At 36.6% G+C, this 17,684-nt stretch overlaps 1 protein-coding gene across 3 annotated transcripts in view; it reads left to right on the top strand.

Annotated features, from left to right (window-relative positions):
* RRM2B (ribonucleotide reductase regulatory TP53 inducible subunit M2B) overlaps positions 1 to 17,684 on the top strand; it is a 32,096-nt gene that overhangs the window by 1,932 nt on the left and 12,480 nt on the right. For 2 of the 3 annotated variants that reach the window (XM_008148495.3, XM_054708489.1), the window contains exons 2-6: positions 6,601 to 6,756; positions 10,192 to 10,308; positions 11,082 to 11,215; positions 11,651 to 11,745; positions 16,912 to 17,045. In XM_008148495.3, the coding sequence (XP_008146717.2) occupies positions 6,601 to 6,756; positions 10,192 to 10,308; positions 11,082 to 11,215; positions 11,651 to 11,745; positions 16,912 to 17,045 (636 nt within the window). The remainder of the gene's footprint in view (positions 1 to 6,600; positions 6,757 to 10,191; positions 10,309 to 11,081; positions 11,216 to 11,650; positions 11,746 to 16,911; positions 17,046 to 17,684) is intronic. The other variant, XM_028156154.2, reaches the window with a different exon arrangement.

Here is a 17,684-nt window from a genome sequence, read left to right as displayed (position 1 = left end):
GTTTTTCTTTCTGAATTCATGGATATCTGATTAATCTTCCTAATGCCATCTCTATTCATGTTCATTGCTACTCGGGAATTTTCCACGTCTGTCCATAGAAATGCTTTTCAAATTGTGCCGCACAAAGAATGTCAGCAGCTGGAGGTTGGGAGCAAATGGGGAGAATGAGAGTCTGAGCCTCCCAGCTCCCCAGATGTTTGAAAATCTTTGGCCCACAAAATTCATAACCTCTTAGACCCGTGGTCGGCAAACTGCGGCTCGCAGGCCACATGCGGCTCTTTGGCCCCTTGAGTGTGGCTCTTCCACAAAATACCACGGCCTGGGCGAGTCTATTTTGAAGAATTGGCGTTAGAAGAAGTTTAAGTTTAAAAAATTTGGCTCTCAAAAGAAATTTCAATCGTCGTACTGTTGATATTTGGCTCTGTTGACTAATGAGTTTGCTGACCACTGTCTTAGACTGATATCCAGAGTGGACCCTTTACCGAGTTCCTCGATGTCTCAGCTGTTGCCCCTTTAGCCAAATCAGATCGTGTCTGCCTTTGCTTTACATCCACTTCAGTGGGTTTTAATCCCAGCTGGCTCCTGTTTTCTCATCCCCCCTTGCTGTAGGCTTGGTCCTCAGTCATGCTGCTGCTCTGTATGATTCCCCTGGATAATCTCAACCCTTCCCGTGGTGACTACCAATGGCATCTTTATCTTATTGGGGAGGGAGTGGAGATAGTGCCTCTGCCTACCATAGTGTTATATTTTCAGCTCTCCACTGGATATCTTGAAACTGAACCCATTATCTTTTTTATTGACCGAATTGATTTTTAAAGACTTTTGTGTTTGCAGCTTTTTATTCTTGTTGTGGCTTGTGTTGGTGGGGAGAGTTCATTCAAATTAAACTTTTGTTAAACCTCTAATTAGAGAAGCAAGAGTTTTTGTCAGATTTATTCCGTTATCCTTCAGGTGCTGAGCACTTTGTATGTGTCTTGAATCAGTTTTCTTCTGTGTTTCTACTGCTGATTTCCTATTTGGGGCAAGAGATGGGGAGTGCAGTAATTTTTAAATTGTCCTCTCCACCTCCAATTTCCTTTCTAATCTTAACCAGATTTCTACAAATGTGATCTTAAAGCACAGATCTGATAATATTTCTCACCTGATTAAAAACTTTCTGCAGCTCCCAATAGTCTGCATGATAAAGGCCAGATGCCAGTGTTATATATCAAAGCAGATCACTTGGACTTGCTCCAAATGTTTTTCAAGTCAACATCTTAATATTCATTTAATATGCAAAATAGACATATCCACCTTAACCTGAGATAAAGCCTAGAAACGGAGTACAGATTTTAAAAGCTGAAAGCTAACTATTTTTTTTATTTGTTTTGTTTCATTTCATCAAAATGATGACACGGGTAAAAAAGTGTCAAAACAGTTGCATCAAAATGGCAATAGGGAAATAGCTGTGGCAAAATTCATGTATATTTGCATTTAAGGCCCTCCCATGGCTTTAACACCTGGGCCTATTTTCCAAACAAAATTGTAAGTGCAGCACTGATTAAATCCACTTTTGTGTATTTTATGAATGTAATTTTTTAAAAGTAAACATATGTAATATTATAAATCAATTAATGGAATAATGAGGCTGTTTTGATGAACCTGCTGCTTTGAATTGGGGTGTAGATGATAGTTGAAGATTTATACCAAACTTAGCAAACAGTTTCTTTGCATATTTACCAGAAGTTCTCTTAATATATTTACTGCTAGCCGGTGCTGTGCCTTTATCAACCCATGGGCTTTAGAGTGCATTTAGGCTGCTCCCTGATGCATTCACATAATTCTGAGTTTTACCTTACCAGCATCAGTTGTCTTTATTTCTAGTCCTCTTTATACCAACTATACTTGTAACGATTGTAATTTAACTATTATGTAAACTAATAATATGAGTATGAAAAGAAAATTGTTTATGAAAACTTGAAAGCTTAAGAAACTCAATAAAAATAAGTTGTTAAAAACAGAATCTGTAGACTTAGATTAAAACAAAAAAGATTGGTGATATTTATAAAAGAGGTAAGGGTTCTGCCCTCAGATTGCTCTATCTTAAGTAAGTTAAAACTAAAAAGCATAGGTGATGCATCATAGTGTGTTTATGCCAGAAAAATTTGGGATGTCAGTCAGTGAGCCAATTTAACAATAACAAAAAGCTTTGGCTTTATAAAAGAAGATTAGTAAGTAAATGTAAGTTATATGTTTTAAGCTAAGTCATTTTCTTCTGATTTCTTACTTTAGCCAATTTTCAACTACCAGTTTGGATTACTTTGAATAGGAGTGCTTCTACTGTATTATTGGTACTATTTAATATTATTTCTTTTTCCTTTTTCGGGGGTAGGAGAAGGGTTAAACTTTATTTTGGTTTACTCCTGAAAAATAGATACAAATGATTACAGGGTATTTTTTAGTTTTTGCTGCGCTCTCTCTCTCTCTCTCTCTCTTTTTTAACTGCCTGTCTTTTATTCTCATGGTATTCTTCAGTTAAGCAGAGCTAGCTAGAGAAACTTTCATCTGAGGTTATCCCCTCCCCCAAACACACACACAAAAGGAAAACGACAACCTGGAAACACAAGTTCATGCATTGGTAGTTTCCTTGCTGTACAGTAGAAAACAATTTGTTATTTTTATTACTATTTTTAAAAGGTTGAAAACACATTGAAAACTGAAGTTCTAATCTAATGTTTGTGACACTAGAGAGACCACAGAGTTCTTCAGAGCACATTTGGAAAACACACTTGGGAAGTATTCTCTGCGTTCTTTCTGATTTCATCTCCTTCCATTGTCCCCCATACTGTAAGTCCAAATTTACAAAGATTCTTCCAGTGTTTAAAAAATGTTACATGCTCTTAGGCCTTCTCTTCCCCCCCGTCCCGCCCCACCCCCCCTTTACATTGCTTTCTTTTCTGTCATATGGCTTCCTAACCCAGGTCCATAGAGAGTCTAGCAGGGGTCCTCAAACTTTTTAAACAGGGGGCCAGTTCACTGTCCCTCGGACCGTTGGAGGGCCGGACTATAGTTTTAAAAAAAACTATGAACAAATTCCTATGCACACTGCACATATCTTATTTTGAAGTAAAAAAACAAAACGGCAAAAACACCCGCATGTGGCCCGCGGGCCGTAGTTTGAGGACGCCTGGTCTAGAGCTTTGGAATGTATTCGTGACACTCCTGACATTGCATTAACATGTTTGTGGATTTTTCTAAGCATCATGAAAATAAGCAATATTTCCATGTCATATCTAGCTCTCAGTTCAAAGGTTTATGTTGGTTAAACTTCATTTATTCACATTGCAAAATCTTTCATACTGCCCTTCTAATCCAGCTTCTTCTCTTAACAACCCACATATTGTCAGGTTGGAATACGAAGAATAAATGTACCAACATGATTTTCATTCTAATTTAAAGGTACAAGTCTTGAGCAGTTTTCATAGAGCCTGTCGTTGATCAATTGTTTGTCAGCATTTAAAAACTCCAGGATGCTTGGTGTGAAAGGGTTTCTGCTTATGATGTCCTTCTCAACTTCCAGTATGGCCCACATAGCAAATATAGTGAAGGTAAAGGGTTCTAGCTCTGTAACCCAGTGACAAAACATATTTAAGAAAGAAAAAGAAAAGAGAAATGCAGAATCATATCAAAATGCTATAAATGATGATAAAAGCACAGTCTAGAAGAACTAAAGGAAGAACAACCTGGGCCTAGACGAGTTTGAAATATCAGTTGACTGCAGACTTCTGCCTTTTCGATTGGGCTTTAAATGAGAAGCTTTTCTAAGAGTTCTTTATTTCATGAATGAAAGTTTCCCGAGGGCAGTCATGGAAGGTATTGATTGATCAAATAATTAACCACTATAATAGTTCTTTTATTGTTTCTTTAAATATAGAGAGAGAGCCTTTAAAAGGCCAACCAGAAATTATGTTCAATAATAACAAAGTAATAATTTTAAAAGTATATAGCACTTGAGAGTGTGCAGAGTATGGCAAGTATTATCTTTGATTTACAGATGATGATGCTCAGATTAAATAACTTGCCTGAAAACATGAATGCGCTTATTTTAAATGAATACAATTGTGTACTATAAAGAGCAGTCTAGAATAAAATAGGGTTATTTGGTTCACCTATAGATGTGGCAATTTCCAAAATGTTTATTTTCAGTCTTATTTTTATTGTCTCATTCACTTGTGAAATATGTCCCCATCAATGCTTCGTAATTTCATTACGTATATTAATTTTAACCTGGTAAAAGGGAAGGCAAATGCATTTTGAGGAAGTATTACTCTGTAGATTTTTAAACTTGCATCAGTTAAAAACCACTGCTTTAAGCCTTACCTATTTGGCTGTGTGCTTTTTCTTTCTTTCTTTTGTACCAGCTTCAAGTCACATTGGTTCTTTCAACTTTATTGACAAAGAAATTATTTTTTCCTAAAGTCAAATTTGGTGGTTTCCTCCTTTGCCAGTTATATCACTACCGCTTTGTTGAAGGAACTTTGCTTAGCGAGAGCTAGTAATGTATACTCTTCTTTAGGCTTAGTTCATTTCAGTGTTTTGAATTCTGGTTTTTAGATAGAGGCTGACCTTCCTCTAGCTGCTGTCCATGCATACAGAGGTGTAGCTAAAGGCAAGGCTTTGAGTTCAGACATATCTCAGTTCTAATCTTATTTCTGCCACTTATTAGTTGTAGGATCCTGGGTATGTTATTTACATCCTTCAGGATTTAGTTTCCCCATCTGTAAAATGGAAGTAGTTTTCTATGTGTCAGAGTTGTTCTACAGATTAAGTGGGATAATGTATATAAAGCATCCATGTGGTGATGGCTCAAAAGAGCCTCCGTGCCAGACCCAGAGGACCTGCTCTTATTATGCCTGCCTCCTGTTCTGGAGCCTAGAACTGCAGTGTGTCAGTATCTTATGGTTCTTTGGAGATTGTACGCTCTCAGTGGCAACACACATACACATTAAAAAAAACGTGACCACTTCCATTTAAAAAATTTTCTTCAATGTTTCTGGAATGAATATCGACTAAGTGCCAGGTACTATGCTAGGCTCTGGGGATTCCACTAAAGTAAAGCTGGTTTTTATTCTCAGGAAGCATAGTCTAGAGGAGACTATAGACACATAATAGGGAGTTAAATTGAAGTGAGTGATGTGCTTTGTTGGACTTAATCCAGGCATTTGGGGTGATGGAGGGTGGGGAGAAAAATGGGGGCACTCAGAGAAGGCTTGATTTGAGTGGTCATTATATTATTTCACTGATGTATTGTGGCCTTTTGTTAAATTTTAAAAAATTCTAACAATATTCAGTAACCTGAGCCCAGGATAAAGAGAAATTAGCAGCCCATTCATTCACTTGCTTAGCTAATGCTTATTGACCTTTTATGCTTGACACAGTTCTACAGGAACATCCCAATAGAGAAAAACTAGTTTCTACACTCTGGGGCTTATGTGTTCTATCTGGGGAGGCTTGTACCTTCAAAATAAGTAGTTACCAAATAAGGCAGTCTATGCTGCAATGTCGCATGTGTGAAATGTGTAAGCCCACCTATGTTTGTGTGGTCTCAGGCGTTGATTATGAGCCTTTCTGTCATCTGGTCTTGCTCTTAGCCTCACAGCTTCAGCACACCTGATCTGGAGAGGTATGAGGACTGGTGGAGGCAGTGGTGAGGAAGACAAAGTACGGGCCTGGTACGGAAGAGAAGCAGTTTGAGTTAGGAGTCCAGAATTGAAATGCATCCCAATAATCTCGATTTATATACATTTTAGCCTATTTGTATATACTTTATATATAATCATTCTCATGGACACACAACTCTTCTGATACTCTTGCTGACTATTTAAAAATCTATATATGGCACTCTACCTTGTGAGAATGCCATCTTGTTTCCAAGTGGTATATGTAGGTATGTGTTCCTCACCGTATTCCACAAAGCTTTGAGACAGCCCACAGTGACACTATATGCAGTAAGTTTAACATGTAAATAGCAATAACAAATTGGTATATGGGCAGCTTCAGACAAAACCTCTGTTGGTACAGAGTTTTTAGGTAAGATTACATTTCAGTTAAAATTAGAAAAGAAAACATTAAACTAAAAAAACCAAAAAGCTTATAACAGTAGCTTATTTCTATCTCTAACGAGCGTTCTATCTTTGAGAGAGGAACAAAAGGGAACTTTTTGTTCACAAACTTAGAAATGTTCCCTCTGTGACATTTATGGGTCTAGTTTTGTGCTTATCCTCAAAGTAGCATTAATGACAATAATTTTGTTCAAGGCTTATATGTGCTAGGTTCTGTTTAAAGCACATTTAATCATCAAAATTAATTTGATGATCACCTGTGAGAGAGGTATTCTTTTACTGATGAGGAAACTGAGGCTCAAAGACATTAAGCAACTTGCTACGATTACACAACCAACCCAACACTATTAACCAGCTACGAGGTGACAGTAAGGATTCAACCCAACCAGACTGGATCCCAAACCTGTGCTGTTGCCCCAACTCCCTCAGATGTGTGTTTAGCTATGAATAAGGAGGAGATGTCTACACAAAATGGGTGTTTGTACTTTAATTTTCAAAGAGGTTATCTTCAGATTCCAACGAAAATGAAGCGAAGTCAGATGAAGAACCACTCCTAAGAAAGAGTTCGCGCCGATTTGTCATCTTTCCAATCCAGTACCCCGATATTTGGAAAATGTATAAACAGGCACAGGCATCCTTCTGGACAGCAGAAGAGGTAAGTGGCTTCGCCTTTCGTCAGTAATCATGTTCTGTGTTGCAGTGTTCACATCTTCTGTTACAGGACATCGAAAAAAATTGACATTGTAAGATACATTGAATAAGATCACTTGTATAAAATAATGTTTGAAATTACTGAGATTAAATACAGTGTTTGCCAATGTTGGTGTTTAGACTAATGTCTATAAACATGTTTCCTACTGCAAAAATGGCATTTTAGTCTTCCAGATTTTTACTTCCAGTATATTTTAGGACATTTTCTATTTTTAAAGACTTTTGGTTTGTTGTGATCAAACTAGTCTTTACGTATGGTCAGCAGAATAAGTAAAATGGCAGCTATAGCCATAAAAAGGAAGGGAAAGCTTTAGGGACCCTAAGATATATATGTAATATACAGCATATATATATATATATATATATATATATATATATATATATATTGATTTCAGAGCAGACAAATCCTGGATCCACCATTTGCTGTGGAACTGGAAAAGTTGCTTAACCTCTCTGTGTATCTTCGTCATTGTTATACTGAGCTAATGGTACCTGGTTTTGGGGGTTTTTATGAGGATAGATCAGAGAAATCTTATTAATGAGATTAATGCCATACTAGGTATTTAGAATGTTACTTGGCACTTAGTAAGCACCAGATAAACTGTAAGCTATTATTTTACACAGAATGGGGGAAGAGTTGCACTAGAAATCAGAAGCACCAATTTTTGAAGCTTCTGTTATGAATTTTACCCACCTAGTCAACCTTATTATATTGTTATCATCTTTGTTATATTTGACATATAGAGCAAAACAAAACCCCAGCATTTTTAAATTGGGCTGTAGTGCTTGGCACACCTGACTGTCACCAACTGTTTGTGGTTTTTGGAAAGTTTTTTTGTTAGATATAGTTAAGAGAACAAAGGGAGCAAACAGGTGGCCTTTTCATTCATCGTGTTTAGAAGGTACTTGTGATGCTTGAATTTCTTGAAATTCATTTGAAAATTATATGCATTTTTTAGCAAATGTAATATATGCTGTATTATGACTAAGAAACACTAATTTTAAGAATTATGCAGGGTGTAGCAAAAAGTTTACAGTTCTGAGTTTATTCTTGGATTATTATTTATTAATTAGTGCATTATTTTCCATATGAACAACTGTAAAACTATTTTTGCCCCACCCTGTAATACAGGTTGTATATATTTTGTAGGCAGCCTAGAGGAAGATTCAAACACATATTTTGAAGGGAAGTCTAATACATTTAGTTCCACATATTTTTCATTTAAACAATTATGTGAGTTATAACTTAATCAACTTTAGACTTTATTGTTTTATCAGTGGTTTAGCTTTATTCCTAAATATGGCTTATCATCAGTAACCTTGATTCAAAAGACAAAGTTCTTGGATTTTTTTTTTTAAGCTATCCACAGAATTCTGATAACTAGTAGTTTGGAATCAATATTTAGATGGTAAATTGGAGGCTTTACTGAAATAAGATAAAGCTGGACAGAGGGTTTACGCTGGGAATGGAAAATGACCAATGTAATATAAATAAAATTTATAGGACCTTTTGAAAGCTGAGTGTTTGAAGAGATACATTTAATATATCAGAGTGAGCATATTAAAATTTAATATCAGGAGTTATAATAGCTAAAAAGCAGGAAGGTATCCTTCAGTTAAACCTCAGTTGAGCTAAAATAATATAGGAACTGATTTTTAGCTTGTATATTTTAAAAGATATTTGCAAATATTTTCCCCTTCCTGCCCCATTGTATCTCAATGCTTAGCACAGTGTCTAGCATTTGTAGTGTTAGTTAGGACAAGGGTTTCACAGTCTGGGCATCTAGTTCTTACTAAATGCTATTCTTGCTAAATGTAAAATGTAGCACAGTATTTTGCAGATGCAGCTGTAAAGAGGATGAGCTTGACAGGAACCCAACACTGTAAGTGTAGCCAACGAAGAAACCAATGTAGAATTAGCCAAATAGTGTAGATAAGCAAGGGCTAAGCGTCCCTTTCGCAAGACAGTGCTTTGAATGTGAATCCTGTCTCCTCTACTTGCTGCAAGTAAATAAAAATAACTAATGAAAGCCACTTCTTGTTCTTTTTTAAAAAATATATATTTTTATTGATTGCAGAGAGGAAGGGAAAGGAAGAGAGAGATAGAAACATCAAGGATGAGAGGGAATCATTGACTGGCTACCTCTTGCATGCCCCCTACTGGGGACCGAGCCCGCAACCCTAGCATGTGCCCTTGGCCGGAATCGAACCCAGGACTCTTGAGTCCACAGGCCAATGCTCTATACACTGAGCCAAACCAGCTAGAGCCACTTCTCATTCTTGACTAGAACACCCCAAGCATCAAATCCTTTAAGTTCAGGAATAGTAAGTAGGGGCTCAGTAATCACTGAAAGAATAAAGTAATGAGGAAAGGATTTTCGAAAAGAACACAAATGATGAAAAGGGTGAACCAGTCCTTTTAGAATGGTCAAAGAGATTAGGGTTTTGTAGGATAAATAAAAGAAGGACAAAGGACAATTACATATCTCAAGTGTTTATGAGGTGACTGTGAAACAGACTTAAGAGATCTTCCCGAGCTGAAATGGTATCTACAGGTACATTTAAAGACTGTTTTTGAATTGTAGATTCCACCAAACTCTAGAGTGCATCTTCGCTATTAATTCCAAGGACTAGTTCTAATAAACATGTTCGAAACATTTCTATTCTCAGAGGAAGTAATGCTTATAAATTGCTTTAACACCCAGGTTTGTGACCTGCCTGGCATTACTTGTAGATACGAAAAAGTAGATTAGCCTGCATTAAAGTAGCAGCTATAACTGCTTAATTATCTGTCTATATATAAAGGCCTAATTATCTAACACTATTGTGTTATGTAATCTGTTATGTATTATATAAAATGTTAAAGCAACAGCTGCTGGAAATCATTAGTTTATTCACTTCAGTTCTTTCTTGACCAGTTTCTGTTCTCTCTCCTGCCCTTTGCCCCTTTCTTCTTTTGTTCCAGTGCCACTGAATTATGTTTCTCCCCCCAGCTTTATTGATATACTTGATATGTAACATTTTTGTAGTTGGAGGCTGCCTTCTTGCTGTGTCTTCACATGGCAGAAAGGGCAGTGGAGCTCTCTGGGCCTCTTTCATAAGGGCACTAATCCCACCCATGAGGCCTTCACTCTCATGGCCTAATCACCCCAACGGCTCCACCTCTGAACACCATCACTTTGGACCTTTCACTATAGATATTTGGGGGTGATGGTGAATACAAACATTCAGTCTATAGCAGTGATGTTAACATTTTTTCCTTCTTAAAAACTTTCCTGCTAATGAGGTGTCCCTCCTTAACTTTGAGGTGGAAGTTAGTTTTCCAAATATTTTGAGAATTTAACTTCAAGTAAAAACGTTGAAAATCTTTTTATTTCAGGTTGACTTATCAAAGGATCTCCCGCACTGGCACAAGCTTAAACCAGATGAGAAGTATTTTATCTCCCACGTCTTGGCCTTTTTTGCAGCCAGTGATGGAATTGTGAATGAAAACTTGGTAAGATTTTTGTTTCATTTTACTTTTATTCCCATTTAGCAGTTGAATGAGGATACTGGCAGTAAGATAATTAGACTGAACCTAAACATTTTTGTCTAGGAAATGAACTTGATTAAGCTTATTTCTTGAATTTGTTTTTCTGACAAAGTGTCAGAGGAAAGAATACATTTCTATTATTTGACCAGCACAATATCATTATATCAAGCATCTTGTGCCAATTTAAAATGCATAAGCATGAGTTTGATTTTTACCCTTTGATTTTTAGATCCTAATAAAGAACCTGCACCTTAATAACCCTTCTGGAGCTCTGTAATAGAGCTCTGGGTTCTGGCTCCCCGTTTTTAAACTTGTATTATAGTTGGCCAGGAGGCATGCCTTCTTGCTAAAGAGAATAGAGATATATGAACTTTTATCATTAACTGGAAGGGGCTTCAGTAGATCTACTATCTGCTGTTGGGGAAAAAAAAAGTCTTAAGGTCAGTTATACAAAGTGAAATAATTATTTTTTGGTAGATGTTCTACAGTTTGTCATTATAGTCAGTTTCCCTACCTAACAGATCAATTCATTTAATTGCTTAAGAATTAATTATGCAGCCAATTTATTGTGGAGGGATGATAAATAGTACTGCTTAAAATAATCCATAAGCACTTTCTGACCTGTTAGTGGCATGACAGGCAATTTTTAAGGGATAATTCTGATGTCCAGATTCTGATTTGCAGTGTTTAATGAGAGCCCACAGAATTGGATATATTTGTTTCCCTCATTTTCATAGGTGGAGCGATTTAGTCAGGAGGTGCAGGTTCCAGAAGCTCGCTGTTTCTATGGCTTTCAAATTCTCATCGAGAATGTTCACTCGGAGATGTACAGTTTGCTAATAGACACTTACATCAGAGAGCCCAAGAAAAGGTATCACTGGGGTTTTATTTACAAAGTTTTATCATATTGCTTGGTTATGTTAAGAGCAGAATTTACTCTGAAACGAAATGTTAGGGAAATATTCAAATATGGAAGTTTAAGAGTATAATGTTTTCTATTGCTCAATAATGTGTTCACTTAAAAAAAAAAAAAGAACTTGTATAGAACCTGTTAATCTGTGGAGCACATTCTGTGTAGCAATTGAATATCATAATTAATTGGTCTTGTATCAGACCAGATCCAAACCACTAATTTGAATTTTACTTTAATTTCTATATTTTATGGATATGCAGAAATACAGAAAAATTACAAATCTGGTAGTAGACCATAGAGTTGCAATTATTGTATCTGATTAGCCAATGAACATTTATTTTGATTAAGAAAAACACGTTAATAACTTGGCCATTAATTATTTTGTTTTTACAGGGAATTTTTATTTAATGCAATTGAAACAATGCCATATGTTAAGAAAAAAGCAGATTGGGCCTTGCGATGGATAGCAGATAGAAAATCTACTTTTGGTATGTAGCTTTAATTTAAATATATCAAACTTGCCTTGAGTGTTATAATACTATTTTACCTGGTGTAACTGTCTCAAAGTCTCAATGTGCACCTTCATTCTTTCTAATAATTAATTAGAAACCAGTATTAAAATGATCTAAAACTGCCCTGTTCAGTTGGTTGGAGCATTGTCCTGGACACCAAAAGGTGGTGGGTTTGATTCCTAATCAGGGCACATACCCAGGTTGTGGGTTCATCCCCAGTGGGGCAAGATCGATGTTTCTCTCTCTTTCCCTTTCTCTCTCTCAAATCAATAAAGTTATTTAACAAAAATTAAAATAATCTAAAACTGTATCTATTCTGTTTAATAAATTGAAAGTTGAAAGGCTAAAATGTCAGTGTATAATAACAAGTAAATAAGTCAGTCACATAGAATCTGGCAAGAGTCTTAAAGCAATCCACAGTTTATATCTGCTTTCAGGAATGTTTATTTTTTAAATTTAAGGTGAGCCAAAGTCTTACATTCTTCAGGAAACAAATATATAGTTTCTGAAAAACTAAAGATTAGTGCACTCAACTGTTTGCAGGAACAGGCTTATTTTTCACTCTTCTGGATGAGTTGAAGTTCAATAACTCTTTTAAGGAAGTGATTAACATTGTATCTTATATGTAATAGTTGCTCAGAAAATCTCTTTAAAATTAATTAAACTATTCAGATAATTCATTTGAATAGCTCTAAGTATCTGTCTTATTCTTATCTATTTTATAATTTGTGGTCTTTACTTTCTGGTTTTAATTAAAATGTGGGGAAGCAGATCTCAAGATTTTTTATTTCAGGACTCATTTGTACACTTAAAAATTTTTGAGGACTCCAGAGTGCTTTTGTTTGTGTGGGTTATTGATATTTCCTTATTAGAAATGAAAACTAATAAACTTTAAACATATTTATTAATGCATTTTTAAAAAGAGAGTAACCTTTTAGATTTTAACATATTTATGAAAAAACTATATTTTCCAGAAAAGAATTAGTGAGAATGGCATGCTTTTTAATTTTTGCAAATCTTTTTAATGCCTGACTTAATAGAAGACAGCTGAATTATATCTGCTTCTGTATTTGCATGATGTTGTTTTAGTTGAAGTGTACAAAGAAAATCCACCTTCATTCAGATATGTAGTTAGAAAAGGGAGAGTATTTTACTAGGCTTTTCAGATTATTATGGTAATGCCAGGTAGCATCTGCAAAACACTATATACTCATGAGAGAATGGTAGTAAAAAATATAAAATAGTGCCTTAGTATTATTAAGAAAATAGTTTTGACCCCACAGACCTCCTTGGTCTGTGAATTTCCAGCGATCCCTGGAGCACACATTGAGAATCAGTGATGTAGTGTAAGGTATGACAAGCTTATAGTATATTAGGGAAGAAACAGATATGTTTGTGTTGCCTTCAGTTCATTTTAAGAATGAGAAAAGCAGTGATTCTAAATGTGCATAAAAATCACTGGAGAGCCCTAACTGGTTTGGCTAAGTGGATAGAGCGTCGGCCTGTGGACTGAAGGGTCCCAGGTTCAATTCTGGTCAGGGCATGTGCCCTGGTTGTGGGCACATCCCCAGTGTGTGTGTGTGTGTGGGGGTGGGGGGGTGCAGGAGGCAGCTGATCAATGTTTCTCTCTCATTGATGTTTCTGGCTCTCTATCCCTCTCCCTTCCTCTCTGTAAAAAAATCAATAAATATATATATATATTTTTAAAAATCACTAAGGAATTTGTGGAAAAGCCTTGCAGAATCCTGGTCTTCACCCGAGTGATGTAAGAGGCCCAGGTGGGACTGAGGAATCTGTATTTTATACATATTTGATTTCCTCACAAGTGGTTTGAAAAGCACATTTTGAGAAACAATGGCTTTAGAGATTAAAAAAAAGGGCGGGGGAATTCCAAGGTGTTCAATATGCAATGAAAATATTAGGATGGCCCTAGCCGGTTTGGCTCAGTGGATAGAGCATCGGCCTGCGGACTGAAAGGTCCCAGGTTCGATTCTGGTCAAGGACACATGCCCAGGTTGTGGGCTCGATCCCTAGTAGGAGTCATGCAGGAGGCAGCCGATCAATGATTCTCTCTCATCATTTATGTTTCTATCTCCCTCTCCCTCTCCATTCCTTTCTGAAATCAATAAAAAACATATTTAAAAAAGAAAAGAAAATATTAGGATGGATAATTACTGATGGAAAATTGAGAACAGGCAAAAAAAAATAAAAAAGAACAGGCGCCAAGAAAGCATGTATTTCATGACACTGCCAAAGAAAGCAGCCTAGAAATACAGAAATTAGAGGAGGGTGCAGTCACCATGCAGCACCAGAGGCTCCATTTAAATTCTCCCTATTGCTTACTCCCAAGGCAAACTCCATTTAAGGTTCTGAGTCAGGGCCTCGGGGGAAAGAACATGGTCTAAAATGGTGTAGCAGAGTGGAATGGGTGGTGGGAAAGGAAAAAGTGAAGAACCACAGTGGTGGTCTTTGGGAGAGGAGCTAAAAGACATGAAAACATTGTCTCGCTTCACCAAACACCTGTACTTCCTGTTAACCGGCTGGGGAAGTGCAGTTTTATGAACTAGTTGTGCCACCTGCACCGTTAGTGCCTTTAGCTTGATGAAGCTGGCTTAGGGCTTTGCTAGTATTTTAGGTGACCTAGTAGGATGCAGTAGAGCAACTGTTCTTTCCTCACATCCAGACTCTTCTAATCCTTTACATTTAGCTAAGAAGAACCTAAGAATATTCCTTAAAAAAGCATTAGCTTGTTTGAAAGTTAATATGTTATAAGGAGATTCAACTCCAATAAAACTAAAAATTCTTAATTATATATCTGCTTAGTATTTTAAAAATTGAGATATAGTGCTTAATTTAAAAAAGATTTTCAAAGAACTTTAAAACATTAAATACATAGATTCAACCTCAATGTATGTAATGAAATTTAATCATAAAGCATGTAGTTATACAATCTTAGTGCATTGCGTCATAGAGGTCAGCCTCATCTTTAATGTATATCCTATTTCTCATCTCTAAAACAAATCGTGAGCCTTCACATTCATTATAGCTTTTAGAAGAAATGTTTTGGAAATCTCGTTTTAGTCCACATCTAGTCATGAAAATCTGTAAAATTTACCCTTTATAATCCTTTAATCTCCAAAAAATAATAGCTTTCTATGACTATATCTGTTATGATTTTCATTCTTTAGCATTCACATGAATGCACAGCATAGTTAAAATAATTTTATCCTTATTCACAACCTTTATATTAAATTATAGTCTCATTCCTTTATAGATAAATGTCCACATGACATAATCTTTATGTAATGAAAATGTATCAATTATAACTATTCATTATCTTATTAATAGTAAAATGAAAATAGAGTAATCTATATTTAAACTATGATAAATCTCCATATTAAAAACATAGCTAGTCTAAAGTTCCATTTTTGTTTTCAAGAGTCAGCAGAGCATAGTGATGATGATTATTATATGTTTTAAGATTTAATTTTAGTTTATTTCATATATATCACACTAAAGAGGCTTCTTTTGGTAATTCCTTCTACACAGTATGTTCTCAAGTGCCTATTTATATTTCTTCTGCTATTTTTTCAAAGTGAATTTTTAAATTGTATCAATGAAGGAAATACTATAAAATATTATAAAATAAAATATTATAAAAGTTTTTCTGGTGTTTTGGGCTAATCATAGATACATATTTGATATAATTGATCTATCTGATTTGGTTTGTTTATGATAATCAGGGAAAAGAACAAGGACAAACCAGAGCACTATTTAGAGACAGCCAGTAATATTTAAACTTAGTCTTCTTTCTTTTTGAAATTAAATATTATAATTACATTTGTTTGGGAAGTTATAAATATTTATTCAGGTTTTGCATCAAGTTTTAGCAATTTTATAATGTCTTTTATCATCTAGTACTTATATAGTTTCCATTGATGTAGTTCAGGACACATTTATGAAGAGCCTGCTATTGTGTATTTGGTCTCCCAACAAGTACTGGGATACCAACTATGATGTCATCTGTGGTCTTCAGTTGGTTCAAGTGCTGAGTTGCCTTTGTTTTACAGTCTTATAGAACAAACTTTTCTCCCTAGACAGACATATATATAAATATTTTGAGTATGCAGTGTGGCTTAAGGGGCTTAAGAATGATCTTTTTGTTTTTTCCATTTTTTAAAAAATATATTTTTATTGATTTCAGAGAGGAAGGGAGAGGGAGAGAGAGATAGAAACATCAATGATGAGAGAGAATCATTAATTGGCTGCCTCCTGCATGCCCCCTATTGGGGATCGAGCCCGCAACCCAGGAATGTACCCTTAATTGGAATCGAACCTGGGACCTTTCAGACCTTTCAGATGCTCTATCCACTGAGCCAAACAGGCTAGGGTGAGAATGATCTTCTTTTGGGTTAGACCTATAATCATTCCCAAGAGATAATATTGTAGATATGCTGCCACTAGAGACATGTTAGGAGATTGGCTTCTGCAAAGTCATTTCCTAACAGTGAGTAACCTTTGAAATTGGGCCTTATATATTTAGCAGAAGACAGTACTTTTCCTATGTGATGGGACATTTTACCTGATAGATATAGTTACCGTATATTTCAGCTGAATTTATCTGTTTTTCTCTAATTGCAGATGCAGGGCAATGATTTTTGAAATGTTTATAGCTAATCTGTTAGATAGCTTAGGTTTCTAAAAATATAAACCTCAGTGACTTCCCTTCCCCCAGCCACAAATAGGGAGACATTTGTTATAAAAGCCATCTTCTGCTCTCCATTCTTGAGACACACACACGCACACACACTTACTGCACTTACAGGCATGCATGGTGCACAGATAAATCACCTCTTCTTTTTTAGTGTAAAAGGTTCTCCTTTGTCTACATACCAAGACCTATAGGAGGGTTCAGTGTTTGACATAGGATTTGAAGTAGATATACCTTTCTGTACTTTTCTGCTCTAGTAGGTAGAGGTGGCAGATTTCCTCCTAAGGACTCTTGGATATTGCACTAGTTGATTTTGTTTCTGGGCAGAATAGTTGTTATATTGTTATAAAAATATGTAAAGTGTGTATGTAGCTTAAAAATGTCTGCAGCATATAATATTTCGTACAATGAAACTAGTTTTTGTCTCCTAGGGGAAAGGGTGGTGGCCTTTGCTGCTGTAGAAGGAATTTTCTTCTCAGGATCATTTGCTGCTATATTCTGGTTAAAGAAAAGAGGTCTGATGCCTGGACTCACCTTTTCCAATGAACTCATCAGCAGAGATGAAGTAAGGAATGAAGTATTCTTCCATTAGTATTTGTATTTATACTTGACTAGAGGCCCAGTGCATGAAAATTCATGCACTGGAGGAGAGGTCCCTCAGCCTGGCCTGCCCCCTCTCACAGTCCAGGAGCCCTCAGGGGCAGGAGGCAACCCAGCGATCAGGGGAAGGCGACGCCCCCATCACACCTCTGCTGCTGCCACTGCCGGCAGCACAAGCCTCGGCCAGGCCTGGTTACCTGAGCCTCGGGCGGCCCTGGGCGGCTGGGCAGCCGCCATCCAAGGCTTGCCTGTACCTCGGGCCGGCCCTGGGCATCTGGGGGGCTCAGGGAACTAGGGGACACCAGAGGCAGGCGCCCCAGCGGGGCTGAGGGGACTGGGCACCGCCATCTTGTGGCTGTGGGCGCCGCCATCTTTGAGGGTGGGGTAGTCAATTAGCATATTCCCTCCTTATTGGCTGTGGGCACTGCCATCTTTGAGGGCGTGGCAGTCAATTAGCATATTCCCTCCTTATTGGCTGTGGGCACCACCATCTTTGTGAAGGTGTGAGGGTCAATTAGCATATTCCCTCTTTATTAGCTAGGCTGTTTGTTTATTTTTCTTTCCCCTGGAAAAGGCTTATGGTGACACAAGGATCCTGGTAATT

Source organism: Eptesicus fuscus, chromosome 19, assembly GCF_027574615.1.
Source record: "Eptesicus fuscus isolate TK198812 chromosome 19, DD_ASM_mEF_20220401, whole genome shotgun sequence".
Classification (NCBI taxonomy): Eukaryota; Metazoa; Chordata; class Mammalia; order Chiroptera; family Vespertilionidae; genus Eptesicus; species Eptesicus fuscus.
Note: the sequence above shows the minus strand (reverse complement) of the source record. Positions and strands in the feature narration are given on the sequence as shown.